At 37.6% G+C, this 27782-nt stretch overlaps 2 protein-coding genes across 4 annotated transcripts; one reads left to right on the top strand and one right to left on the bottom strand.

Annotated features, from left to right (window-relative positions):
- The first annotated feature begins 196 nt into the window (after positions 1–196).
- On the top strand, positions 197–26078 carry LOC124645813 (chitin synthase chs-2). Of its 3 annotated transcripts, none has more exons than XM_047185723.1 (23): positions 198–346; positions 9660–9764; positions 16938–17182; positions 17600–17766; positions 18124–18451; positions 18523–18722; positions 18802–19120; positions 19202–19422; positions 19502–19769; positions 19890–20152; positions 20270–20480; positions 20589–20789; positions 20870–21096; positions 21202–21369; positions 21484–21789; positions 21866–22107; positions 22203–22359; positions 22453–22605; positions 23299–23475; positions 24576–24743; positions 24821–25064; positions 25244–25389; positions 25522–26078. In XM_047185723.1, exons 2-23 carry the CDS (start codon positions 9673–9675, stop codon positions 25714–25716), a joined length of 4698 nt encoding a protein of 1565 aa, XP_047041679.1. In that variant the 5' UTR covers positions 198–346; positions 9660–9672; the 3' UTR covers positions 25717–26078. The 3 variants fall into 3 exon arrangements, 2 of the variants coding, with proteins under 2 accessions (XP_047041679.1, XP_047041678.1); XM_047185722.1 differs by lacking the exon at positions 23299–23475 and adding an exon at positions 22952–23128 and having other exon boundaries at positions 199–346; XR_006986278.1 differs by lacking the exons at positions 24576–24743; positions 24821–25064; positions 25244–25389; positions 25522–26078 and adding an exon at positions 22952–23205 and having other exon boundaries at positions 197–346; positions 23299–23394.
- On the bottom strand, positions 26079–27607 carry LOC124645814 (COP9 signalosome complex subunit 8). Its single transcript, XM_047185724.1, has 4 exons — positions 27443–27607; positions 27291–27361; positions 26748–26929; positions 26079–26455 (listed from the first exon to the last, which is right to left on the bottom strand). The coding sequence occupies exons 1-4, from the start codon at positions 27494–27496 to the stop codon at positions 26205–26207; spliced, it is 558 nt and encodes a 185-aa protein (XP_047041680.1). The 5' UTR covers positions 27497–27607; the 3' UTR covers positions 26079–26204.
- Between the last annotated feature and the right edge of the window lie 175 nt (positions 27608–27782).

Below are 27782 nucleotides of genomic sequence, written 5' to 3' on the forward strand. Positions count from 1 at the left end.
ACCATTGATAATGTCTTGATTTTCGCGTATCATCTCTAAAAGTGTCATTGATGTGAGTAGAGAAATCCCAAATGGCTGATGTGCTAATTGATATTTTGGGAGAACCCTCAAAAACCATAAGCTATGTTGGTCTTAGGTGAGTCAGTAGAGAGCCAGCCTCTCAAGTGTCAAGTGAGGGGTCGTTAGCAGCGGCAGTAAGCGCGCGGCCCGCCGACCGAACGCACGCGCGACCATGCGCAGCGACGCCGTCCCGCGAGTGTACTCCACGCTTTATCTCAACATTGTGAAGTGATACACAGTACACATACGGATTGCGAACGCTCATCTTCTTAGGATATTTAGCACGGTAAGTCCTAGCCCTAATTCATGTAAGAACAGTTCCTGCAGCAGTGACCTTTCAGCCTTCGAGGCTGTTGTGCGCGATCAGCTGCGAAAGTGTGCGAGGGTGACTGAGGTCCATGCAAATTGCACATATGTTACCGACTGTTCACAAACTTCTTAAATTCCATGAACCTCCAGAATGTATCAGGATATGTGACATCTCGAGTTCGAACATTCGTGAGATCACACTGGTTTCTCTTTCGAAAGTTTCGTAACAACATTTACATATGTAAAGTGAGACTGACCGTTCAAAGAACGTGTCTAATATGATTCATAATGTGTTATTTATGAAAATTTGGCGAAACCATGGTCCGTATGGTACCCGAGACAAGCTGTTGTCTTGTAAACAAAAGTGAATGTAGGCGGCATGGGATAGAGAATGGGAAACAAAGACCGAGGTATTTCCTTAGCTGTTGAACGACCTCTAAATACCAACTGTAATAGATATGCTAAACTGATACATAATTAAATTATATAAAAAGGTTTAATGCATTGTGTAATTCATGTCTTACGTACATTACATAAGGTAAGCCATCGTATCTAGAGATATTCACGTAACAACGTTCTATACTCTTATAAATTGATATCAAGATAATGTCGTTCCGCAGTTAGGAAACCAGAGGTAGACCTATTGGTCGACTGACATCATGTTTATCGGTAAACTAATAGTTTTATCAATTAGGGCAGTTTGATGATCTTTCTCTAAGTGCTCTTTTTGTTTGTTATTATTTTGTATGTCTCTGACCGACCTCGGGACTATAGAGTCCCGGATTTTTGGGAGGCGAACGTGGGGCCGAAGCCAACACGCTGAAGCCCTTTTGAGACAACTTTAATGAAATGGCGACACAAAACTGACGATTATCCCTGTATACGCTATAGAAACGTACCCAAGGACAATCCCCGGTTCTGTGCTAAACTATTGCTAACTATGGATGAAAACTACTTGGGCTATTGGGATGGGATGCTAATGGACTGGGAATGGGGATAACTATGGGAACTATGGCACCTGCCGATAACAATGTTTGCACACGTAAAAATGGCAGGTGGAGACTCGCCAACTCACTAACTGGGCCTCCGGGAATCAGTCACTGAATAGCAACAAGAGGGCAACAGGGATTTGTTATTATTATTATTGATGCCTCCACTGATGCCCTGTCCCACTCCTCATACACGCATTTAGATTATCGATTTTAACTACTAGAAACAATGTCATACTGTTGTGGTATCCCCCAATTCCCTTGTAACTCTCCTGTCGAGGCTACAGATAAGTCTTCATAGTTGTACAGCAGTTGATATGGTCAGAATGCAGCCAAGGTGTGGTTGCTTGATTGACAATCCTTACGTAGAGTAATAATTAATTGATTAGTGCAATAAATGCGAAAGTAGCTAGTTAGTATCTGACTGTTGCACAAATCTATTTTGATAATAACATTTGGAATATACTATAGTAACGATATTCCTAGAAAGTAGTTTCTTCAAGAGAGGTGGACAAATCATAGCATTGACTCCCACAAAAAATCATTCCGAATACTTCTGCAGAGGTCAGAGGCATAGGATCTTACGGCAAAAATTGAATAGAATAGATCAAACAACACACAATCAATCTCAATCCTTCAATGCTATTATTAGTTTACATAACAACACTCCCAGTACATACAGTATAACAATCAGGCACAGCCAGCCTCGCTCACATCCGCCGCCGGAGGGTCGTTCTCACTGCAACAAGAACAATTTGATGGTTTCCGCAATAGTGGCCACTATTACGCTACACAAGTGCAATTAGCTAATTAATAATAATGTTCGTTGCGCAGCCGCTTGCGATACAAAGCGTAATTAAAGCTATTCAAGGAATTTTCGTTTTTGCACCTCCTTGTTTACATATGAGAGTCGTGTGGCGGGAATTTGGTAAGGTGTTGGTAACTATGTGCTGATTGAAAGTGAAATGAATTGACAAAGACATCTTCACGTCTTTATATCAAACTAGCCGATTGCTCGTGGTATCAACCGCGTCCCATGGGAAATATAGCCCGAACCGGGATAAAATATATCCTACTAGCTTTTGCCCGCAACTTCGTTCGCGTGGAATAGTGACTACCAGCAGATTTTTTATTTGACCAATAGATGGCGTTATATGTCCGGAATTTTTTTTTTTTTTGTAATAAAAACTATCCTATGTCCTTTCTCAAGTTTCAAACTATGTCTGTACCAAATTTCACACAAATCGGTTCAGTAGTTTAGGCGTGAAGAAAAGACAGACAGACAGACAGAGTTACTTTCGCATTTATAATATTAGTTTGGATGTTACTCTGGAAGAGTGTAGCTTTCCAACGGTTAAAGAATTTCGCAAATCGGTTCAGTCATTTCGGAGCTACAGGCTCAGGTTACAAACAAAAAAAAAATATTCCTTTTTATTATAATAGTTTAGATTCTAACTAACTAAAACTACATTAAGATGCATGAAAACGCCCACATGATAATTTTTAGTAAAACTGTTAACCAATCATTTATTAAAAGCCTTATAACAGACAAAGCTCAACTAACTCAGTAACTCTGAATATAGAAACGTGACGCAAGCTCGCAATACATTGTCCATTGCGTGCTTACTGCAACACCATTCAATGTATCTCTATAGAAAAGCCGCAATGGACCTGACACAGCATGGAGGCACTTTCGTGCACAAACCTTGGGCTGGTTTCCGTATTTGTAATTTCGTTTAATATTTATATCCGACATATTATTTCCTGGTATTTACTCTATATATGTAGTACGTAACTAGCATGTATAACTGTATTTTTTAATCTATTTTTTCTAATTAAATAAAGAGGAAATATCGTTTTCTTCTGTTTCTCTCTGTTTCTCAATCTGTTTTTACCCTAAAAGCTCCGAAACTACTGAGCCGATTTGAACATTTATTTCACAGTTGACAAGCTACACTATCCCCGAATAACACACGCTATACTTTACCCGGGTACGGGAAGAGGTTCCCCCGAGACGCGGGTAAAACCTCGAGAAAACAGTTAGTAGGCTACAAACAGTTATAAATAACTTCCTAAGCATTTCACAGTCGTTAGTAAATTAAAACTTAACTTTCATTATCCATTAGTAAATTGTCAAAGGCAAATGGTTTCCGAGCGGACCTTGACTGCTTTGACCGGAAGAAAGTGGGGTGCGATTAGCATGTCGTTGACGTTCCAGAACGGTTTATACCTATGTACGTATGTAACGGTAGTTAGTACGTGAATCTATTGTATATACTTATACATATTATTTGAAATATACATTTTTCCAATCTTATTGTTTATACCAATCAAGATTTTTAGTGTTATACCAATCTTATTGTTTTTTTTATTGAAAATTAAAAATTATGTAGCCTTGAACAATATAAACTGTTAACTAAAACGACCTTTAGAAATAAATAATAATGCTATACAAGTAATCTACGCGACTACTTTGCAAAGGAATGCAATTATTTCAAAGTGCTCTACAAAAGACATCAACGCACGCCCACTGCGGTGAAACGGCAAATGTCAATATGTAACGTAATCACAACGCTGTGTTTGGAATTTATATAAAAACACTTGTTTATTTTATTACATAATATACTATGTATAAAATAGACCTCAATATATCTATCTATATGAATAAAATATAAAGTATTCCTAATAAATTTAGCACAAAAACCCGTAAAGTCAATAGTTACAAAGACCACATTTTTATATAGGTTTAAATAGGGTTTCTAGATTCTAGACTGCAAATGACCACTCCTATAAATGATACTACCCACAACCAGTTTACTACAGAGTACTCTAGCTAATCTCTAGTCATTTGTGAAGGCTACTTGATTGTACTATAAGATTTATTATAGGCACTGTATTAGAGATTTTGAAATTAATTTATCAATTTTCGCACACGAGTCATCTAACGGCGACTTAATGAGCTTTCAAAACACGAAAGGGTCATCAATCAAAACTTTGTGGTAATCCAGTTAACTTTGCCGTGAGAATACAACCTTCTAGAATAATTTCGTAGTCACTAACCTGCAACTCCTTTTCTCACATACCCAGAATTTGCATAAATTAAACATCAAAGTGAATAAACAAAGACTGTTACTGATACAACCTTTTTATCGTCCCACTGCTGGGCACAGGCCTCCTCTCACACGGAGAAGGATTGAGCATTAATCACCACGCTTGCTCAATGCGAGTTGGTGATTTCAGACTATATAGTCCAGGTTTCCTCAAGATGTTTTCCTTCACTTTTTTATCAGCCATTGGCGTCCAAGATATACTTAGAAAGTTCATATAAACTTAGAAAAGTTGCATTGGTACTTGCCCGAACTGGAATCGAACCCACACCCTCATACTCGAGAGGTTGGTTCTTTACCCACTAGGCCACCACGACTTACAAACAAAGACTACTCTCAAATATTTACATTAAGTTAACCTCTATTTGTTTGTAGTTGCGCGAGCGCAGGCGACTAAAACTAAAAGACAAGTACCACGGCCTACAGCTACTACATAATAACAATTGCGCTAATAAAGCCCACTTTCTCTTTTTTGTGGAGAATTTCTCGCGTCTACATCGCTTACTGATACGTTCGTACGTAACCATCGCTTATTGTGTATAATAGAACTCATGTGATTTAACCATATTATGTAGGTATTACTGGCGTATATGGCTTTGTTAATAGTTTCTTTATTATCTTATTCCATTTTCAGTCTTAATAAATGGAATTAGTTATCCCCCTACTAACATTGAACCTTGATATTTAAAAGTTTAATAGCATCTAAGCCTAACCAATGAACACTCATCATAGTTTTTACATCCCAATCATGCTGAAGACTGATGACCTACACAATGACGTCACTCACGTTACTAATCCCTCAGACGTTTCAAGGAACAAAACAATATTATAAATCCTTGGCGATATAAGAATGCTTTCGAAATTAGATACTTGTTTGGCATTGTTTTTTGTAACAAACTTGCTGCAAACATGTAGCCTTCACTTTGACCTGCTACTAAGCTAATTTTAATTTGGTACAATTGATTGGTCGGAGCAGTGATTGTGTAACGAACGAATACAAATCGAGTAGGTATCGAAAGGATATATTTGCTTCGAGGCTAGTTGTGCGATACTAAAGTAGGACAGAAATAAGTTAGATAGATCCATAATGCAACGATCGAGAGCTTGCTGGGTTTCGCAACATATTTCTGCGTCTACTTATGTTTGTTTATTTAGAACTAGCCGTTTACCCGTGGTTTTGCCCGCGTCCCGCGAGAGCTATTGGCCGTTCCTTGGGAAGAGTATAACTTTTCAGCAGTGAAGGAATTTTTCAAATCGGTTCAGCAGTTTCTTAATGCCTTAAGGTGTAGGGCCAAACAATTAAACAAAAAAAGTTTCATTTATATATTAGGATAGATTTGCTACATCTAATACACGGAAAGAATAAACCAGCCTTAAACGTGTGCCCTCTTTTTTCTCCTGCACCGCTGACTATGACGCAGGTTTTTCTCAAGATCGTCGCAGAGTTGAACCAGTTGTTCTCACATCCGGGTTACTTGCTGATATAAACCTTTCTAGGAATATGAGTAGCTCCTTGTGCCAGTAGATGACAAGTCGTTTGGGTGTAGATTGGCTCCGGCGCAGCTCGAGGTCGCTCCGCCCCACTCCTCCACGCTCCGTTGATCCAGCTTGATACTAACTTACATTAACATCGTTACGACTTGTTTATTGATTCGAAATAAGAACGATTTTATGCAAATGTTATGTCTCAGAATTGAATTTAGATCATAAAGTTGGTCGACGACTTAATTATTATTTTGACGAAGTTCCTGTTGATTAGGATTTGTCGGTAATGTTGAAACGAACTCGAGTGTTTAATTCTTAAGGTCCGTAGACACATATGCTGCTTACTGTCATTATTGTTGCCTATCGATAAAGCAATAAATAAGGCATTTTATGATAAACTTTTAGCATACGAACACATGACAATAAAACATACAAAGTAAAACTTGTTAAAATAGAGAATCAACACGAATTGCTATATCCAATTTCAATGTTGTGTATGGAACAGAAGGTTCAATTTTGTGTGAAGCTCGACGTTGTTTTGACTCGCCGATAAGAAATACTTAAAATTCATAGCTCACTAAATTTCGCATCACCTCATCTAAGAAACTGGTTTCATCAACTCTTGCAATTAACATCAATCGCCACTCCTTACAATCTGAAGATTAGGAACGCTCCCAGGGCTTGTGAATTAGGTTCGCGTTAGGCAAAGCATTCCTGATCGTTAACTCATCATCTTGTGCAAGGCATGTACTTGATAGCGACACTATGTAAAGCTACGAAAGTACGAATATAAGGCAGTGTTGCGCAGCACGGAGGAGGACAGCGGGGCGGTGAGGCACGGGCGCGGGAGGGGGGGACTGCCAGCTGACGGCCTCTAGCAGTGAAAGTAAACCTGCGACCCTCGCCACCAGTCCGACCACATTGGTGCTTGTAATACGATTTAAATTATGATTTACAATTGCATTGCTGTGCTTTGATGTCATTTACGTATGAATGTGCATTGTATTGTAACAATCAATCCATTGATTGGCTCTATCAGTTCTCTCTGTAGGAATAATCATGGAGTCTTTTGTTTTGCTGTTCAGATTCCCAGCCAATCCATAGATAGCTCAATCCCACACTCTTCAGAAAAACTTTCCCGAACACAACACAAGACCGAAGACAGAACTTCTGATTTTCAGCGAACACTGACCTACAAACATACAATCGTTTTGAAAACATTATATTAATTACCTTTTGTTTACGAAGTGTGGTTATTAACCTTATTCTGACAGGTAGACGTAAACCCACCTGCCTACATTAGTCTGTACATAATATTTGATCGTTTCCGCTTATTACGAATTACGTCAGACTTAAAACTTAAATTAAGTAAAACGTTAAGACATCGTGTTTTAATGGTGCATTCCTTGAGAAATACCAACTAAGTGTGGTTTTACAAAACATAGTTGAGCTATTTCGTTTGAGAAAAGCTTTTTCTAATTATTAGCATTCCTAATTGCCTTGCATTTACTGATTTAGGAACAAAATGTCGGTATCGGGCTTGATTAAGGGGAGAGAGAGAGACTTGAATTATAAAAATAGAAATCTGGTTTGACAAATGTACCTATCGTTAATGACCAATCAACTGCTCTACAGATAACTTTAGCTTCAAATCAACATATCCGATTAAGAATGATTCTCAGCAGAGATTGCTTTTATTCAATCATTTCAAAATTGAGATATTTGAATCTGTTGCACTATCTTTATAGCAGCCAATAAGTCTTGAGCTACATTGGTTTGCTATTTGTTCTAAAGTGCTTGTAAGGGCGAGGTCCATTGTCCAGCTGAGGCGAAGTCGCTGACCTTGCGTGCGTCGGCGCGGGCGCAGTCTCCTGCCCACTGGCGCCCGGCTCTGATACGATGGACATCGCCTGCTCGAAGCAATAACCAGCCCAACACTGTTTATGACTTCTTTGTGGTGCCTCGTTACATAGGCGCGTGCCACACTATGCCTATTGTTTTCTTATATAATCTTTTATTTCAGTATTGCGATATTAGACGATGAACATATCGGAAGTCGCATATTGTATATTATTGTTCATGTAACACTTTGCGTGGCAACAAAGATGTCATTTACAGTTGTACTTTTCCTTATGGGTCGCAATTGAAGGAAAGTTCATTGACATAATTTATTATATCATATTGTTATTGGTTTCACATACTTTTAGGCTATCAAGGAAACATCGAAAGTAAGAAATGTAAATATATTTCTTAGCATGTCGATACACAAATTTCTTGTGGTTAGTTGCATGTGAATGAGCAATAAATCACTGGCGGAGGTCCATAACTCTGCGAGGGATGAATGACCGGCAAGGTCGAGGGCTCTCGGAGGAATGCGCGAGTTTTGTGCTGGACTCCGACACACTGTGATTCACGCACTCGATACATTCTTATTCTCCGAACAGCTTAAATATTACCTTCAGTGTTTAAAGAGATAGTCAGTCAGAGCCTTGAGACATGAAAATACCTATCTAGTTATTTGATTCATTATAAATGTTTTTGATGCAACGGCTTTTCATGACTAAACATGAAGCCTTGGTCGTTAAATAATTTATTACCACTAAGAAGGTGAAAAGCTGCAGCCTCGATTGTTATCAACGTCCAATGTTTATTGTTTTACAAGGATTTCCTACAGTTTTGTAGACAATATGAATAGCTTGTTGTAAGTACCACAAACGACTAGCATACGAGTCGAAATAAATAGAACCTGTGGTTAAATACTTAATCTTTAACTGAAAAGGTCAGTCGTGAGCGCACTGGTGAGGGCACGATAAATTAGGATCATATTATAGATCGTTTAAAGGTTAGGCTTCGAATATCATCGGGCCTTTGTTATAGCCTACCTCTGTGCGAGTAGCAGGTAAACTAGATTTATCTTTGTTTTAGCATAGCTTGAAATATTCGAAACGAGCAGGTATTTAGGTAGATAATGTGAAGTAGACTGTGGCATAGACTTTTCAATTCGTCAGAATTCTTCAATAATTCCAACTGTGATACTTTTTATTTTGCCTTTTCTAATCATTCAACTTATTATTACCTAAAACTTTTTCATTTCTTTTCAAGAACAGGGACCCGGTTTTATTAAATAGACCGGTCTTATTCTGATGGAGAAAAATAATTCTCGTCTTGATCCATAGCGCACGCTCGTTGATATTCAAAGTATGGCTCCGTCAGATTCACGAGTCGTACCTACGAGTCGTAAAAGCGTGACAGTGGACACAGTTGGAACCATCCAAAATGGAAAGTCGTGATGTCGACAATTTCTCTGGCAACGGTTCTATTAATTACGCAAATATACAACATATCTACCTACTAATTTTGTGTTGTTAATATTTTGAAAGTCATTTATGATAATTAGTCGAAACTTTATTTTACCATAAAGTACTTGGATCAATAGTAGAAAATGTTCATCGTGATTGGAAAACAGCATACCTATTGAGGTCGTCAGAATACTTTCTGCATCGCGAGCATTTTGGGTTTTTTATGTTTCCGGTTAGACGATACTTCAGAAGAAAGTGCAGAAATTCACGTCTCATAAATTGTCCAAACACATCAAGTTACCTACTTGCCCTTATTGTCCCTTTTTACCTTTTTACATAAAAATACAATATGTCTATGACAAAAATGTACTTTATTTTTCCTAAAGAATTTCATTTATTATTTTTTTCAGAACAAAATAAAACATGGCGACGTCGGGAGGGAAGAGGCGCGAGGAGGGTAGCGACAACTCCGACGATGAGCTTACACCGCTCGCCAATGAAATCTACGGTGGAAGGTGCGTACTAATATTTTACATTCCTCTTAGCAAATTATTAATATTTTATAAAAAATATAATTTATTCAGAAAACAAGGATCATCAAAACATGGACCATTTTAAGGCGTCCTTCAAATAAAAATTGCTCTCTTATACTCTTGGACAGGAAACTTATTGAAATGTGAGTTAATCACCATAAAACTGTATTATGATTTGTCAAGTTCTAGGTAAACTACTTATTTGTTAATTAGTCAACTAGTTCTAACGGAAAGGTTAAAAATACAGTCTATGTAATTAACATCAAGAAAATTTTAATCTTTTACTGAAGATACTACCGAGGCTACAAAATACCTAAGAGGAACAATGAAATCCATACAAAAGCTCGCTTGAAAGTTACGTTAGAAGACGGAACAGCCTCCGGGGCATGATATCACTCGTCTCAATCAAAATGACACGTCATCATCAAGCGATCACTTGGTACACATACAATGATTACATAGTACACCTTACACTTTCACCTTTGTCAACGATTATGTAAAGTAGGAAATAATAAAACCATTTTATTTACGTTAAAAATATTCAGTACCCCAAAAATGTTGACCCGGTTATTGTTTCATAATATTGAAAGTAACACAGCGTAATAATGCTTATGAAAATGATCAGTCGTTTGTTATCAGGCGTTGAATGATTCATGACCCCAATTGGCTGTGAAGGCTATTTTCGGTGACATCTAACATTTTATGTGTAAGGTCAAATACAATCATTATGTTGGTATTAGATGAAATAAGATATGATGACCAAAGCTAGACTTAGGTAAAATTTATTTTATCTATAGTATAAAAATGAAACCCGTTTTCCGTTGTCACGACATAACATGAAAACGGCTTGACCGATTTGGCTGAAAATTAGAAGTGAGGTAACTTAGACCCGGGAGAAGGTTTTAGGAGTTTTTGTCACCATCCGGCTACGGGACGCGGGTGAAACCGCGGGCGAAAGCTAGTTTTAAATAAAAATATGAGAGACAAGTTATACACAATCAATTAGAGTAGAATGTCGTTGCCTCATTAGTGGTAACTCTGATATTAATATTGTGTTCAACGCATAATAATGTGGTTAGGCATGTCCAAGCGATGAGGTCTGTAAGAATTATTTTCCCATCATAACTATGTTGAGCAATTTCAAAGCAAAACTGATGAATCAGATTCGCAACGATGATAAATTCTATGTATTGCAATTTTCCCACCTAGATATGTAACCTTCACAATCCGATGAAACTTGAAAGCTTTGCATACCTACCTATTTTCAGAGTCAAAATAAACAATTAAATGCACAAATAATGGTCGTTAAATACATTATTTATAAGTACCTACATATTAATTGCTGTATTTTAAATGCCAACTGCATGCAAAGAATTTGTTGATTTGTCAATGATCAAATGATCAATGATCAAATGTCAATGAATGAAATGCAAGTTATGAACTTCATTTTATTAGTATGTGCAAAAATACCTGTAGTCTAGGATAAATCTATAGAAGCATTAAAATGTAAAAGATCATTGTTTAGTATAAAGCTTTAGCAGGGGTCGAGTCGCTCGGCGATCGGTCACCGCGGCCCGGAACCCGCTCAAATGCCAAGGTTGACAACTCTGACGACACAACTTTCGATCGATCGACTGCGCCACATTTTTGCGCCCCACTTCGCTCTTAGAGGCCTCTACGCACTACACTATAGAGTCCATAATAGCAATTATTTTGTTCTGGGCTTACTTAATTCCAGACAAAAAATAAGGTCTGAAGTTAAGAAATGAATGCTCAAATTCATAGATCCTGTTTCAACGTTAACAGATTGCAAATTCTGTGGTAAATATCTGTTCACAAATAAAATAAAAATGCTATGCCGATACAGTCATATTTTGTATGTTTTATTGTATCCATTCTAGATCGTTAGGTTTCGGTTCGTTAGTTCACATTTTAGTTATAGTCTGCTTATATAAATCTGGCCAGACAGTAAACAATAGAAATGTAAGGTTTTATTGAGTTTAGATAAAACGGTTTCTAGCAGTAAATGCTTTCGTAGGAGCCAGGCGGTAAGGAGACGAGCGGGGTCGGGCGTGATCAGAATACTGGACGGTAGTTGATCACTGTGATACTTAGCGGCTACTTTGGACTCACATTTACGGTGCACAGAAACCTTATAACCCAGAATGATTTTATCATTTAATTTTGTACATGTAATAAATGCCTCAAAAATTTATAAATTTTAGAGAATGATGTAATATATAATTTAAGTAATTACTACAATGTCACGTTTAATTGCAATTTCCATATTTATTAAATTAATTAAAACTCTACATATTTAGATTAGTTTTAGAAATGTCTTTGACTGTGTAGAGAGTTAGATTTTGACCTTATACAACATGAGACAAGTTTATGTGTCTACCATAAAGTGTAGCGGTGACGTAACTGCGACAAAGCTGAGCTAGCTTTTTGACAAACATGGAAGTTAGCAGACGTGTGCACAACATAATGCTCCCGTCCACACCATGGTCGATGACCCGCCGCTGGACATTGGGCATGGCCGGGAGTACGCCGCGCATATGAAATAAAACCTCACCTTATGACGAACATACGTAAATTGGAAAGTTTGATGCATTGAAGAAAAATTTAAATAAAAAAACAGTTGCAGTGTTACTGCCGCAGCTAATGATATTCTTCATAGATTAATCTTGTTAGGTAAGCTTGCAATAATTTGAAGATAAGTTGTTATTTAATTTGTAGATGATAATATTCAATTTTTGGCAACATGCATTGCAACATGCATTAAGTAAATGAAGATATGATAAGTATACAGTTTTAAACTTCAGAATGATACGAATGAATAGTTTCTTAAGAAAAACATAATTTCTGTGGTGTGGTGGTTAAACTATTTCTTAACGAATTACAACTATCCACTTTATCTAACTACTTGGAACTTGCAGCTATTACTTTGTGAAACACAATGATCGCAACCAAAGGAAAATAAGTTTTATTATTATGACATTAGGAGTTACTGTTATTGTTACAACACTGGTGCACGTGCACGCGAGGCGGGCGAAGGCTTTCGTAAGTTTTCGTGAGGTGGAGCGACATTGAGCGATCTATTGTTCTGAGCATGAGACGGCTCGTAGGCTGCGCAGCGCCGACAAATATCTTATCCATCTAGACTGACGATATGAGTGTCGACAGTCTGGATCGTGTGTGGTGGAAGGTCACTGCACACGAACATTTGATTTGAATTCCGACCTCGCGTACAAATGTTAGCGACGGTGACTGCCAGCTCAGGGTGAAGACAAAACTTGCAATAGCTTAGATAATTTAATAAGTATTTTGCATACGAATCACGAATGAAATACTCTCCTCACCTTTTGCATATTTAAATGTGAGAGGACACTTTTTATTGGTTATCTAAAAAATAATTCTTTATCTAAAAATACAGCATTACGGTCAGAATTTGTCGCTAGCCAAGGACTGGCTTTTTGGGTGAGTCAGGTTAATTAAGTATTCCGAAGCGAGCAGTAGATATGCTTGTGCGTAACTTAACTCTCAATACACAGATTGTGCATAAATATCGAAACTACAGAACTGGTTTTATAGAGCTAAACCTTGTATAATTTTATATTGTTATTTGGGTGTATAATGAATCGTATAAATATGGACTTTTTCACTTCCTCGTGTAGACAGATAGACACTAATATGTACGAGCTAGGTAGACGAAAAGGCGTATGTGAGCACTAAATTGGACTGGTTTATGTGAATTTAAAGCCTGAGACACATACCTAAAACTTAGCTATTATTCCATTAGTTATTTTCCTGCGGTTTCACTGGCGTGCCAGGCGTATTTCTTCCCGTACTTGGACAAAATATAGCCTATGTTACTCGGAGATAGCCAACTCTAGCTTCCCAACAATGAAAGAATTTTTCAAATATACTCAATAGTATCGGAGCCTTTTAAGTACAAACAAACAAGAAAATATCACCTATGTATTTTTTGTATTATATTAGTAAAGATTTAAATTGATTTTAAGCTCTACATAAATACAGACTACAACCAATGACAGAGACTTATTACTATTAATTAATTAATGGCGTCCACGGCCGATTTCGGCCACGGCGGCTTTTCTCATTTAAGGAGATCAGCCAGCTGCGCAGGACATATTATAGTGCACAAGCATTTGCGCAGATACAGGTGTACTCCCTATTCCTTCACTCTCGTAACCCGATGGGACGGCAATCCGACACGACCGGAAAGAGCTCAGGCTCTTACTACACTATAGCTCACGAACTAAGTACTTACCTACATATTTCGCTATAATACCTAAAAAAGTATCGAAATTTCTGTATTACAGTAACGTAATGGGTTTTCTTAAATGCGAATATTCAGAATAATATGTGGTAAAGTGATTGGAAAGTGTTGAAACAAGGAGGCGTCACTCATCGGTGCGGTACCGATGCGATCATATCAATTAGTGAGCGGACGATATAATTTCGCGTGCTCACCACTGCTGAACGAAGAACTCTCCGCACACTGGGCCTAATGTGTTGTAGCTGGACAAAATTGGAAGAATATAAAAAAAAATGAATGACGTCATAAATGCATGTTTCATATAATTGTATAATGGTTATCTACAAAAACTAAGGGTTCAATAGAATTTTCGCAAGTTATTCAAATCTTAACGTCTAACAGAGGTTTTGTATCCTTTCATAGTTTGAAGATAATTGGCGTAGTTACTATCATCCGATTTTAGTGTGATACCAACTCATTTAGATACGCTTTAGAGTTACTTACGTTGATTTATTTAACCACTTACCTTATACGGTGTTACTTACCTCAATATAATTTTGTTAGGAAATAGTTATATTGTAAGTAAATTGCAATTTTTCTGCTGTGTCATGTCACACATAAAGCACGAGAGTGTAAAATTTGCAGCTTTCGCAACAAGTCTGTCGAGAAACATTTTACCGACTTAGGAATGTATCTATACTAATAAAACACTCCAAAACTCCGATTTGAAATATTATTCCACTGTTGGGAAGCCACACTATCCCCGGGTGTCATATGTAGGCTATAAGTATTTTATTCGGTTATGGCATGTAGGGGCTCGGGTGGAACCGCGATAAACAGTCGTAGTAGTAGTAGTAGTTAATATAACATTGAATAAGGTTGGTTAGGTATATATATAGCGCCAAAATAATTCCTATGAATTCCTCGAATCGCTAGCTCGCTGAACACAATGATGTCATATGCCTACTCTCAAAGATTGCCAAAGTACCTTCGGACAAAATTCTCATACGGCATACTAAAATTTATTTGAACAAAACCACAAAACGGTAATATTAAGCAAATAACGTACCTATGCTATATATCGAAGAAATTAATATTCATACTTTGTCCAGTACGGGACAATAGCGTATCACAGGGCGACGCGGTGCCCGAAGCAGTCGTTATTGCGATCGCACCGTTCGCTGTCCTCATAACAATCGAGGAGTACTACTATAGTATTCGATCAGGCTGGACACTCCGTCGATAATTTCCTTCCAATTTCGGAAAATTATTTTCTAAAACTAGTGATGTGATTTTTTCTAATGATGTTAACAGTGACTAGTGTAAATTAATATGAGTGAGCACGATCGTAAAAGTCATTATGAACGGGATGACGCCGAGGAACCGCTCTACGTCGCCAACAACAATAATTCGATTTATAGCAATGGGACTTTGCATTATTGTAGCATATACAGGTAATTTGCGCCTACAGGATATGCTTGCACCACGCATACTTTTCGTTGATCAGAATATTGGTAAATAAAAAATACTAGTTGTTTTGCATCCAACGTTTGCTTTCCTGTATGAGATTTCTTACTTTCAAAATTCTCAAAGTATAGACCTGGAGCTAACTGAATAATTCAGGTGCTAGGGCACCATACTAAAGATAGCTCGATGTATAAGAGTCGTTAAAGAAAGAAGAACTTACAAGATCATGATGACATATTTGGATTGGAATCTGACTACTTAATGATAGGTACAGGTGTTTCCGCAGCTAGGTCAGTACTAGAATTTAAGGTATAGGGAGTACCTACTGCTCCTTTCGATAAATATGTTTTTAGTTTCCTTATAACGTATTGGTCACATATATGAGAAGGTGCGTGTAACGTTGCCATAGGTCCACACGCACCTCCTATGACCTAACCTTTTTTTCTATGCGTACCTTACGGGGTTTGTTACAACAATTTATGTTATACAAATGCACCTGTCTCGTAAATCCACTTCTTATGTATTCCTTAGATTGTGTGCGTAATGGCGGCGTTACGCATAATTAAACAGTGTTCAATCAACAACTTTCTAATACCTTACATGGATTATAGATCCGTTCAATCATTTTATTGTCATTGAAAGCAAGTTTACCGGTGAATGAAAATGTTATTCTCTTAGCAGTGTGAAAACTGATGGAGAAAATAGATGCGACACTAAAACTGCAAAATAAATATTAGCGTCTTTAAAAAATTCTATGTTCACATAATTTGCATCAGCTTTCATCATAAACTACAATGCGGATTATCTAATTCGTGATCTATTTATACGGTCAGGTAACTGAGCTAAGTTCTGCGGCTCGCGCCAACTTACGGCCGCAACAGTTAATTGGGTCACCTACCACCTTCGTTGGTTACCTTACGTAAACCCCACTGTCACAACCAGTACATGTACTATGTGCATATGTGTTGCAATAATAAACGTAGTAATGTAACGGTTTTCTATCCGAGTTAATATGCTGCACACGCGAAGGTCATCATCGCGAAATATTGCGATCGGAAGGAAGCTGCGTCTACGCCGGTCGGAACGCAACATTGCTCGAGATTTCTCTCTCAACTGAATAGCGTGTGAAAGTTGTTTTTCTCGCAGTAACGTTGATGTTGATTCTAGTTTGAGTTATTGAGCAGGTGTAGCATAATACACACTAAGTATTTGCTGCAATAAGAAATGGACGTATATGCGATTCTATTTACTTTCATAAAGAATTTGCACATAGAACCAAACTTAAATTCGAAGTTTGCGGTATCTTATTGCATTAACAACAGTCAGATTCCCGCATGTAGATGTAGATAAGGACCAAGCAATGTAATATTAAACACAATACTTATTTGCTAATTTATCTATTTCAGCCAAAGGACAGTACAAGAAACGAAAGGATGGGACGTGTTCCGGGAGTTCCCGCCGAAGCAGGACAGTGGGTCTATGGAGACCCAGAAATGTTTAGAATTCACGGTGCGGTTGTTTAAGGTGATGGCATATCTAGTCGTGTTCATCGCCGTCCTCGGGTCCGGAGTCGTCGCAAAGGGCACCACGCTTTTTATGACCTCACAGCTGAAGAAGGACAGGCGAATTGCGTATTGTAATAGGAATTTAGGTAAGTTAATTTTAACCAGCATCTTAAGTTTAATTCTCCTATTAAAGTCATACATGTGAAGCCTATCAAATACCGAGCGTTTAAGGAGGTGCCCACATTAAACAAGATCCGGTGTGGCGCAGCCGCGCGTTCCAGTTACATTTTGGACTGAACAATCTACGTAGTTGATGCAAAGACGTGGCTAGCTTGCCAATATGGTGGATTTATTTCATTCCAAACTACAAATATGCATTGCGAGAGTTGCAATTAAAGTATTTTTAAATGGAACTGTACTAGACGTTTGGTAACTTTTATGACTATTACACATGTTTCGAAACAAATTCGATATAGTTAAGGGGCCAAGGGGTTTACGGACACGAGCTTTATGAATTGTATAATTTATTATTTTTAATAATATTTTTTCTTATAAATTTCCAGGTAGGGATAAACAATTTATAGTAAGTCTGCCAGATGAAGAGCGAGTGGCGTGGATGTGGGCGATCCTGGCAGCGTTTGCCATCCCAGAAATAGGAACACTCATTCGTTCAGTAAGGATATGTTTCTTCAAAACTTCTAGAAGACCAACGAGTACGCAGTTTATTGTGGTAAGTAGTTATTATATTCTTGTACCCTACTTATTCTAATTCTTGTTGCAAAGTCTAATAACCCACTATATTCTCTTATCAGCCGATCGTTTTACTTAGTAAAGTGACAAGTTCACACAGACTATATGTATCCATTGTTTGACTGCTACACATTTATCCACATGATTACTTTAATCGTACTCGACTATGATTGTTGTCATGAGATTTATAATTTCAAATCTCACGACTTTGTAAAAATAGCGTGCCGAGATGCATGCTGTTTGGATATTTCAGAGTAAATAATTTAATAGCGAAAGTTAACATTCATTTATGACCCAAAAACAATATAACATTAAATCTATGATTTCACTGTTTCAGATATTCATAGCGGAATCGCTGCACACGATAGGAATGGGCCTTCTATTCTTCTTGATCCTGCCAGAACTGGACGTTGTGAAGGGAGCCATGATAACCAACTGTCTTTGCATCATTCCTGCGATACTTGGCTTGCTTTCACGTAACTCGCGAGACTCCAAGCGGTTCATGAAAGTCATTGTGGATATGGCAGCGATAGTTGCTCAAGTCACCGGGTTCATAGTGTGGCCACTGTTGGAGAACAAGCCCGTTTTGTGGTTGATACCAGTTTCATCGTTATGCATATCTCTGGGATGGTGGGAGAACTACGTCACACGTCAAAGCCCCATAGGTAAATTGACTAAAGGTCAATGTTTTTAAATCCTCGGAGACTATGATGCTAACATAAATTTTTCGGTCCAGGTATAATCAAAAGTTTGGGCAGACTGAAGGACGAATTGATTTTCACCCGATACTACACATATCGCTTCATATCTGTATGGAAAATCATGTTGTTCCTCATGTGCATCCTCTTCAGTATATGGATAGACGGAGACGAGCCTGCCATGTTCTTCCAACTGTTCAATACAGGTTTCGGACCCCACAGCATCGTTGTAGAAGAGGTTTGTTAACAGTTTTTTTATTCAGGTGAGCATTTACTTACATCGAATCGTTTATAAACTTTCTCGGCTTTGTTTACAGGTACAAATCCAACTAGGCGGAACCGTCATTCCTGATCTGGCTAATGTAACTCTAACCGGAGATTCGGTAGAAGTGGCAGCTGCATACAAATCGGCATTCTACGTGATGCTCATCCAAATATTTGCAGCGTACATCTGTTACATATTTGGAAAGTTCGCGTGCAAGATTCTCATCCAAGGCTTCAGTTATGCGTTCCCTATCAATCTCGTCATTCCCTTGGTGGTCAATTTGTTGATTGCTGCATGTGGTATTAGAAATGGCGACAATTGTTACTTCCATGGAACAGTTCCAGATTATCTTTACTTCGAAAGTCCACCCGGTAATTTTGGGATACATTTGATAAATGTTTATTTACTTAATTTGCAACGCAGGTGTTAATTTAATTTTTGTATTCTTTTAGTGTTTACACTCAGCGATTTCATATCCCGTCAAATGGCTTGGATATGGTTACTTTGGCTGCTGTCGCAAACGTGGATAACTATACACATCTGGACACCTAAAGCCGAACGTTTGGCCTCAACGGAGAAGTTATTCGTCATGCCGATGTACAATGGTTTATTGATAGATCAGAGCATGGCTCTGAATAGAAAGAGAAACGACCAGAGAGATGTTAAGACTGAGGTAATTTACGACACGTCTAAATTCTGAAGTAATGTGTAAAAAAATGCAGTATGTATACAATTTTGTTTTCTATTTCCAGGACCTCGCAGAAATAGAAAAAGAAAAAGGCGACGAATACTACGAAACTATATCTGTTCACACTGACAACACCGGTTCTTCTCCTAAAGCTATCAAATCGTCGGATCAGATCACCAGGATTTATGCATGCGCTACTATGTGGCACGAAACTAAAGACGAGATGATGGAGTTCTTGAAGTCCATTCTTCGGTTGGATGAGGATCAGTGCGCTCGGCGAGTCGCTCAAAAGTACTTGCGAGTTGTTGACCCCGATTACTACGAATTCGAAAGTAAGATTTTCTGACTGTTTATACGCGCACAAAAATTTTATATAATTTTGGATAATATCCCAAATAATATCACAAATGAAGGTACAAAGAAACTAAATGAATACATTTAAAAAATTTCAGCGCACATTTTCTTGGATGACGCATTCGAAATATCAGATCATAGTGACGACGACTCCCAAGTGAATCGATTCGTGAAACTTCTTGTGGACACTATCGACGAAGCGGCTTCTGAAGTGCATCAGACGAACATACGTATACGCCCACCGAAGAGGTTACCAGCGCCTTATGGTGGACGACTGACATGGGTGCTGCCAGGAAAGACGAAGATGATCTGTCACTTGAAAGACAAGGCTAAGATCCGTCACAGAAAGCGATGGTCTCAGGTAGGAATATAGTCAACATAGGATTTTAAGTAAACAAATCTTGTATACAATACACCAAATACTTTATTTCAAGTGTCATTTATGTGGTTTTTAAATTAAACATTACCCTTTCTCCAGGTGATGTACATGTACTACCTTCTTGGTCACCGGCTAATGGAGCTTCCGATATCCGTGGACCGTAAAGAAGTAATGGCTGAGAACACCTACCTGCTGACCCTGGACGGAGACATCGATTTCCAACCTCACGCTGTACGACTGCTTATCGATTTGATGAAGAAGAACAAGAATCTGGGAGCTGCGTGCGGTCGTATTCATCCTGTCGGATCAGGTAAGGAATACAAATATTGATAAAAAAATATCACTTTCAAACGAGATGGCCTGAACTATTGAATATATACTTTAATATTCGAATACTCATAAAAATCCATATTTATAGGTCCCATGGTGTGGTATCAAATGTTCGAGTATGCTATTGGTCATTGGCTGCAAAAGGCGACGGAACACATGATCGGCTGCGTACTCTGTAGTCCTGGATGCTTCTCTCTGTTCAGAGGAAAGGCTTTGATGGACGACAACGTTATGAAGAAATACACTTTACGGTCTGATGAAGCTCGGCATTACGTGCAGTACGATCAAGGTAAGAAAATACCGGATTACGAACGTTGTGGGAAATTTGATCGAACTTAAAAATCTTATTGGAATTCTGATTGGTTTCAGGGGAAGATCGTTGGTTATGTACGCTATTACTGCAACGTGGCTATCGTGTAGAATACTCAGCTGCGTCCGATGCCTACACTCACTGTCCCGAAGGTTTCAACGAGTTCTACAACCAACGTCGTCGCTGGGTGCCTTCCACCATCGCCAACATTATGGACTTGCTCGCCGATTGTAAACATACTATCAAGATTAACGATAACATTTCGAGTCCCTACATCGCATACCAGGTTTGTACCTTTAAATATTTTAATATAAAGATTTTTGTTATCAAGCACATTAACATTATAACTGGTGTTACATATGATTTGCTTATAAGTCTTTGTTCTTTACAGATGATGTTGATGGGTGGCACGATCTTGGGTCCCGGTACTATATTCCTTATGTTGGTGGGTGCCTTCGTGGCCGCTTTCCGAATCGACAACTGGACTTCCTTCGAATATAATCTTTATCCCATCTTGATCTTCATGTTTGTCTGCTTCACGATGAAATCCGAAATTCAAGTGAGTTTGTCATGTAATTTTTAGTTAGCAAACGCATACTATTTTATAATTTTTGTTCTCTAGTTATAATTACTTTGTGATCCCGTTTTGCATTTATCAATTGTTTTTTTTCAGCTACTGGTGGCTCAGATATTGTCGACGGCATATGCTATGATAATGATGGCTGTGATCGTCGGTACAGCTCTCCAGTTAGGCGAGGACGGCATAGGATCTCCGTCGGCTATATTCTTGATATCACTCTCAAGTTCGTTCTTCATAGCCGCTTGCTTGCATCCGCAGGAATTCTGGTGCATCGTACCGGGCATCATCTATCTCTTGTCTATACCCTCTATGTACTTGCTTTTGATTTTGTATTCGATTATAAATCTCAACGTAGTATCATGGGGTACTCGAGAAGTGCAAGTTAAAAAGACGAAGAAGGTTGGTAAAGCAAAAGTTATTTTGGTTTTCATTTATCATAAGAGCAAACTAATTACATGATTATCTGCCATTTTAGGAAATCGAAGCAGAGAAAAAAGAAGCTGAACTTGCGAAGAAATCTGCAAAACAGAAATCGCTGCTAGGTTTCCTTCAAGGAGTGAATAGCAATGAAGAAGAAGGCTCTATCGAATTCTCATTTGCTGGGTTATTCAAGTGTCTGTTATGTACGCATCCCAAAGGAAACGAGGAGAAAGTGCAACTGTTGCATATTGCCTCCACTCTTGAGAAATTGGAAAAGAAATTAGATTCTGTTGAAAGGTAAGCGCTTTCTACCCTCAAATACATTTTTTATATATGTACGTTAATTATTTTAATCAAGCTATTAATATGCGTGTTTTTTTTTTATATTCTAGGGCTGTTGATCCGCATGGCATGAGCAGAGGACGTAAACTCTCTGTTGGGCCTAGAGGTAGCACAACTGGAGACCATGGCTTAGATGCTTTGGACGAAAGACCAGAAGAAGAAAACGATTCAGATTCCGAAACCGATACTCTTTCTACTGTACCCAGAGTATGTAGTTATTAGTAGTAAATTATTTACATTTTTAATCATACGTAGTAATTAATAAGGCTGATTGTTAAATTTGTTTCTTTGTGATTTCAGGAAAAGAGAGATGATCTCATAAACCCATATTGGATAGAGGATCCCGAATTGAAAAAGGGTGAAGTAGACTTTTTGAGTCCCGCCGAATTATCCTTCTGGAAAGATCTCATTGACAAATATTTGTACCCTATCGATGCTAACAAAGAAGAACAGGTAAAGAAGAAATATCCTATTCTGTGACAGCTAAAAGTTTATTCTGACATCAAAGAGTTTATAAAATCATACATAGCTTTGACCTGCTTAAATCAGTTTTTGCATGGAAGTTTCCATATTTTTTTCTAGTGGCTTGTCTGTCATTAGTTAGATAGAGGACATACAAAAATAAATGTAGTCGCTATGTTAATATTTGGAATCAAGAATTAGCAAGATAACGATCTGAAATTTATTTTTTATTTTGTGCATATAATCAGCTTTTATTTCAGATTTTCAAATTGATCTCACAACTTATCATATTATCATTTCACTAAATATTCATGTTATAATCTTCCCCTAATTTTAGGCCCGTATATCCAAGGATCTGAAAGAATTGAGAGATTCGTCTGTTTTTTCTTTCTTTATGGTCAATGCCCTCTTTGTATTGATTGTATTCTTGCTACAACTGAACAAGGACAACCTTCACTTTAAGTGGCCCTTCGGAGTTAAAACTAACATTACATACGATGAGGTTACTCAAGAGGTAACGTGAGAGTCCACTACACAGCGATCGGCATTCAACGATGACTCGGGACTGCGAGCTACAGTAGACATTCAAAAGTACTGATAACACTAACCTCTGCCACGATCCCCAGTCACCCTTGAAAGTTGATTCAATTTTTTTAAACATATTTGTTTTATGAAATTTTACAGGCTCGCATTGCTGCAGACTTGCTCGAACTTCGCAATAAGTCGGTTTTCGCATTTGTTATGTTCAATGCTTTATTCATATTGATAGTATTTTTATTACAACTGAACAAAGATCAACTCCACGTGATTTGGCCTTTGGGAATAAAGACAAATATTACGTACATCGAGGAGACAGGCGAGGTATAGCCAAATGTTACCACTGAAGTGTGTCACTACACAATCCTAACGACCTTCTTCTAACCGGTCTGTCTGGGAGGCACACCAGCATGGCGCCTCGGCGACACTCAAGACTAAACAACTCTGATGGTTTTACGTCTAATCAGTATCCAAACCCGGTGTCCTTATGTTGTGGTTTTATGGAAGCCCCGTGTATTATCCATAATAACACACGGTATTTCGACTACGGTGTTACGCCAATCGAGATGATATTACAAAATTTGGCGTTGAAGCCCTTCAATCCATTCCTGACTAGCCTTTAGACTGGACATAAAGACGAATCCAGCAATATCCCCCCCTCCAATCCAGTTTGAGACTCCGATAATAGAAAATGTGCGGTATTAAAAATAAAAATATGCCAAATCCTTTAATTCGCCGTAGTCGAATCCGAACCCAAGCTATGGAGTTTTTAGATGTGATGACCATTCACTTTCCCCGTATGTGCACACTTTCCAATCCAATTCACAGGAGTAACTTAATGTTTCTGTTCTGTCTATTAAGGTGGCGGAATTTCTTTTAATAAACACTAGTAACAGGGACACTGGTTTCCTTTGTATATACGTAATTGTACACCTCAAAGGGTGTGGTGATTTGCTTAACACGTTTTATAGTTCTCAGGATAAGATGGGACAAACATCTGTGAGACAAAACTGCATCGTCTTTTGTGTACAATCTGTGTTTACCAAAAGGAATGTTTATGTGGACCGAAAACATCACAAAATACATTTAAATGTTTCACAATAACGACAACATCTAAAAATAATGCACTTGTATATAACAAAACGAAAATTTCCATGATTAATTAATATCAAATTACAAATAAAATTTGGTTAAAATGTTTCATGGTCTCAGGTGTGCTTTTAATTACCTACTATATTTGGCTGTCAAGAAGTTATCATTTATTTTCCACAAACCTTTTGAATTTGTTTATTTTGATAAGTTGATCGAGAAGTAAAAGCACACCTTGACTTCATAATAACTTTTTTAAAATTAATTATTTTGAATGTTTATTTTGATCTGATTATAAATTGAGGGCAAATCTAAAGATGATTTAAAATTTTCAGGTTTTAATTTCAAAAGAATATCTGCAACTTGAGCCAATCGGTTTAGTGTTCGTGTTCTTCTTCGCCTTAATTCTGGTGATCCAGTTCTCAGCTATGTTGTTCCATCGATTTGGAACCCTCTCGCACATATTAGCGTCTACAGAACTGAATTGGTTCTGTTCGAAGAAGGTTAGCATACATTTCACGAAGACCATGGCCCGTTTGAGTTTAGAACTGTTTTATAAATGATCTTCATTTGTTTCCAGTCCGATGACTTATCTCAAGACGCTCTGCTAGATAAGAATGCAATAGCAATAGTGAAAGATCTGCAGAAACTGAATGGTCTAGACGACGATTATGACAACGACTCGGGCTCAGGTCCACATAACGTCGGCAGAAGAAAGACCATTCATAACCTGGAGAAGGCCAGACAGAAGAAGAGGAATATAGGCACACTGGATGTCGCGTTCAAGAAGAGGTTCTTCAACATGAATGCTAATGATGGACCAGGTAATTATAGAACTTAAATATACGTAAATAGGCAAAAATTTTCAAACACAGGATGCGACAGAAAATCTTAGTCGTAGCACTTTATGTGGATAAGTAAGACCTATGACAGAAGATGAATATGATACTGAATCTGATACAAATTTAGAAATATTTCTAATGAAAACATTCATTGTCTTCAGGTACACCAGTACTGAACCGCAAGATGACATTGCGACGTGAGACCTTGAAGGCTTTGGAGACGAGGAGAAACTCCGTGATGGCTGAACGAAGGAAATCGCAAATGCAGACACTTGGTGCCAATAACGAATATGGAGTCACTGGAATGGTAACACATACTAGCAAAATGCTTACGAAAGTTCGCTAAAGTTTCTCAACTCATTATCAACATTCGACGAGATCTCGTAAATGGTATGAAATTTATAAGAGCTTTATTTATTTTATTATTCTTAATTTTCAGCTCAATAATAACCACGGTGTCGTGCCTCGGCACAGAACATCAACTGCCAACATATCGGTGAAGGATGTCTTCGGCGAACCCAACGGAGGTCAAGTCAATCGAGGATACGAAACCACACTGGGCGACGAAGACGACAACAACTCAATGAGATTACAGCCTAGACAAAATCAAGTTTCCTTCCAGGGTAGATTTTAAATGAGAGTTGCCAAACTATTCAAAAGTGCCTAGGTTTAAACAAATGTAGATATTAGAAATATAGACTGTAGTAATATTATTATAATGAAAAACTCAGCAAATGTTTGTGTGAGTAATGTATTGCTTGTGATATAAACTTTTTTTAAGGTTTGTGACAGCGGAAAGTGCGGTCATAAAACACCCACATTGGACAATTTACAGCTTTATTTTAAGATAAAACATACGAATTTACACTGCCACTTAACTTTACATTTATTGAACTTTTTATACCTATTAAAATAATATCTTTGCAATGAAGATTTTTATTTTTATAAATATAGACTTCGAATTAGTGTTGTATGTATTAAATGAGATTAAATTAATTAGTTGTTTTATTTTTATTCCTGATAGAATACTCTTTTACAATATCAGTACTTTTTATAGCATTATTTAGGAACAGGCAATATCCTGACAGATACAAAAACTGAAAGAATCAAAATATGACTTACTTAATTTTCTAAGAAAGAAACAAATTCAGTAAGCTTGAATAGTTGGTCTTCGCTGGATGTGTGTAGAGGAGCTGGTTGTGTGGGTGGTGAGGGACTGACGGTCACACCATCTTCATTCAGTGTCCACTTGCGGTCTCGGCACACGTGTAAGACTGCATCTTTGCTCAAGCCTGTCATTGACACAACAGTGTCAAGTGATATTGAGCTGTAGGAGCGACCAATCAAGTTAAATGTGCGCTCCCTTACTTTATCTGAAAATTACAGTTTAGGAAAATGTTACTATTGATATTCAGATAGATGTAGACAGAAGATGAAGATAAGGATTTCAAAACAATCTTTAAAAGTGAAATGATTACATATGTAATCATTTCACCATAACCATAAGAAAACCTCTGTGAATATCAAAAAGGCCATGATTACAAAAAAGAAATTGATGTTGAAAATAAATGTATTAATCATTTACCTCTCAGCTTTGCAATGACAACCATTTACTATAGTATTGTTTAGGGCCTAGTAAGAGAAGGGATTTATCCAAGTATGTACCTTCTAACGCTCTAATGATATTGGCAACCGGTTCTGTCCAATTGTATGCAGATAAGGCATGGTAAGTTCCCGGAAGATCCTTCTTCCACAGCTTCTGTCCCACTGCCCAAATTGCAGCTATTTCTGGATTACTACTTGTAATGTTTTGAGGAATTCTTTTCCAAAGGAATTTTGCATTACACCTGGAAGCATATAAAAATAAAATTATACTATTTGATTTTGTTTGATATTGGAAAACTAGAAGGTACTTAAATAGTATATTGGCAACAAGAATGAAGAAGGTAAATTGAAGATAATGTCAATTTCTTATATCTTTAATAACTGTTAGGTATTATTTGTTGTTGGTGAAACCAAAAACCTTCGAAGACGGTTAGTGTGTAGCAAAGAGTGTGCAAGGCTTATTGCTATTGGATCATGTACTGTTCATTCTAATAGGAGCTTCTTTTCTTATGGAATCATGTCGCTGTTGAATTGAGTAGCTTCGAGTCTGTACACCGCAAAGAATTATGGTCGTGTAAAACGACGGCATACACATGTACTTACAAGTCATTTTGATATAAGTAAATTGCCAATAGCTGAGCGTACGTCGACGGAGAGGCCACACCGGTTGAAGCCTGGAAAAGAATAGGTTTTGTCAAAATAGGTTCTAGTCACACATAACCTGTAATGAAAATAAACAAAACCATGAACATTACCTCTAATTCTTGTTTTTCGAGTTCACTACAGAGCTTGTCAAAGTTCGTAATCATCTTGAAACTTTCAAGTCCTATAATCTACAAAATATTAGACAAATTCCGTGGACAATAAACAATTTCGCGCAACTTACAACATTCAATTTGACAGGAAAACAACTTTCTTGTGACAGTGACAATGACAGTAATGACAAAGATACAGAAAGTCAGAGTCAAAGTCAAAGCGTGGAAATTACCACAGATTGCTAATACTATAAATGGAAAGAGCTTTCATAGTTTTTCTTGAAAATAATAGTTTTTTTTTAAATAATTTATTTGTTCAGTTTTTGTTAGTTTTTAGTTC

The sequence above is a fragment of the Helicoverpa zea genome, chromosome 3 (genome assembly GCF_022581195.2).
Source record: "Helicoverpa zea isolate HzStark_Cry1AcR chromosome 3, ilHelZeax1.1, whole genome shotgun sequence".
NCBI lineage: Eukaryota > Metazoa > Arthropoda > Insecta > Lepidoptera > Noctuidae > Helicoverpa > Helicoverpa zea.

Excerpts from the sequence above, each read along its gene's own strand:
- LOC124645813 (XM_047185723.1), top strand. The coding sequence starts at position 9,673 with ATGGCGACGTCGGGAGGGAAGAGGCGCGAGGAGGGTAGCGACAACTCC. Across the intron at positions 19,121-19,201 it reads TTACTTCGAAAGTCCACCCG|TGTTTACACTCAGCGATTTC; the intron begins GTAATTTTGGGA and ends GTATTCTTTTAG. Across the intron at positions 25,390-25,521 it reads AATATGGAGTCACTGGAATG|CTCAATAATAACCACGGTGT; the intron begins GTAACACATACT and ends CTTAATTTTCAG.
- LOC124645814 (XM_047185724.1), bottom strand. The coding sequence starts at position 27,496 with ATGATTACGAACTTTGACAAGCTCTGTAGTGAACTCGAAAAACAAGAA. Across the intron at positions 27,362-27,442 it reads TCGAAAAACAAGAATTAGAG|GCTTCAACCGGTGTGGCCTC; the intron begins GTAATGTTCATG and ends ATTCTTTTCCAG. Across the intron at positions 26,930-27,290 it reads TACTTATATCAAAATGACTT|GTGTAATGCAAAATTCCTTT; the intron begins GTAAGTACATGT and ends ATATGCTTCCAG.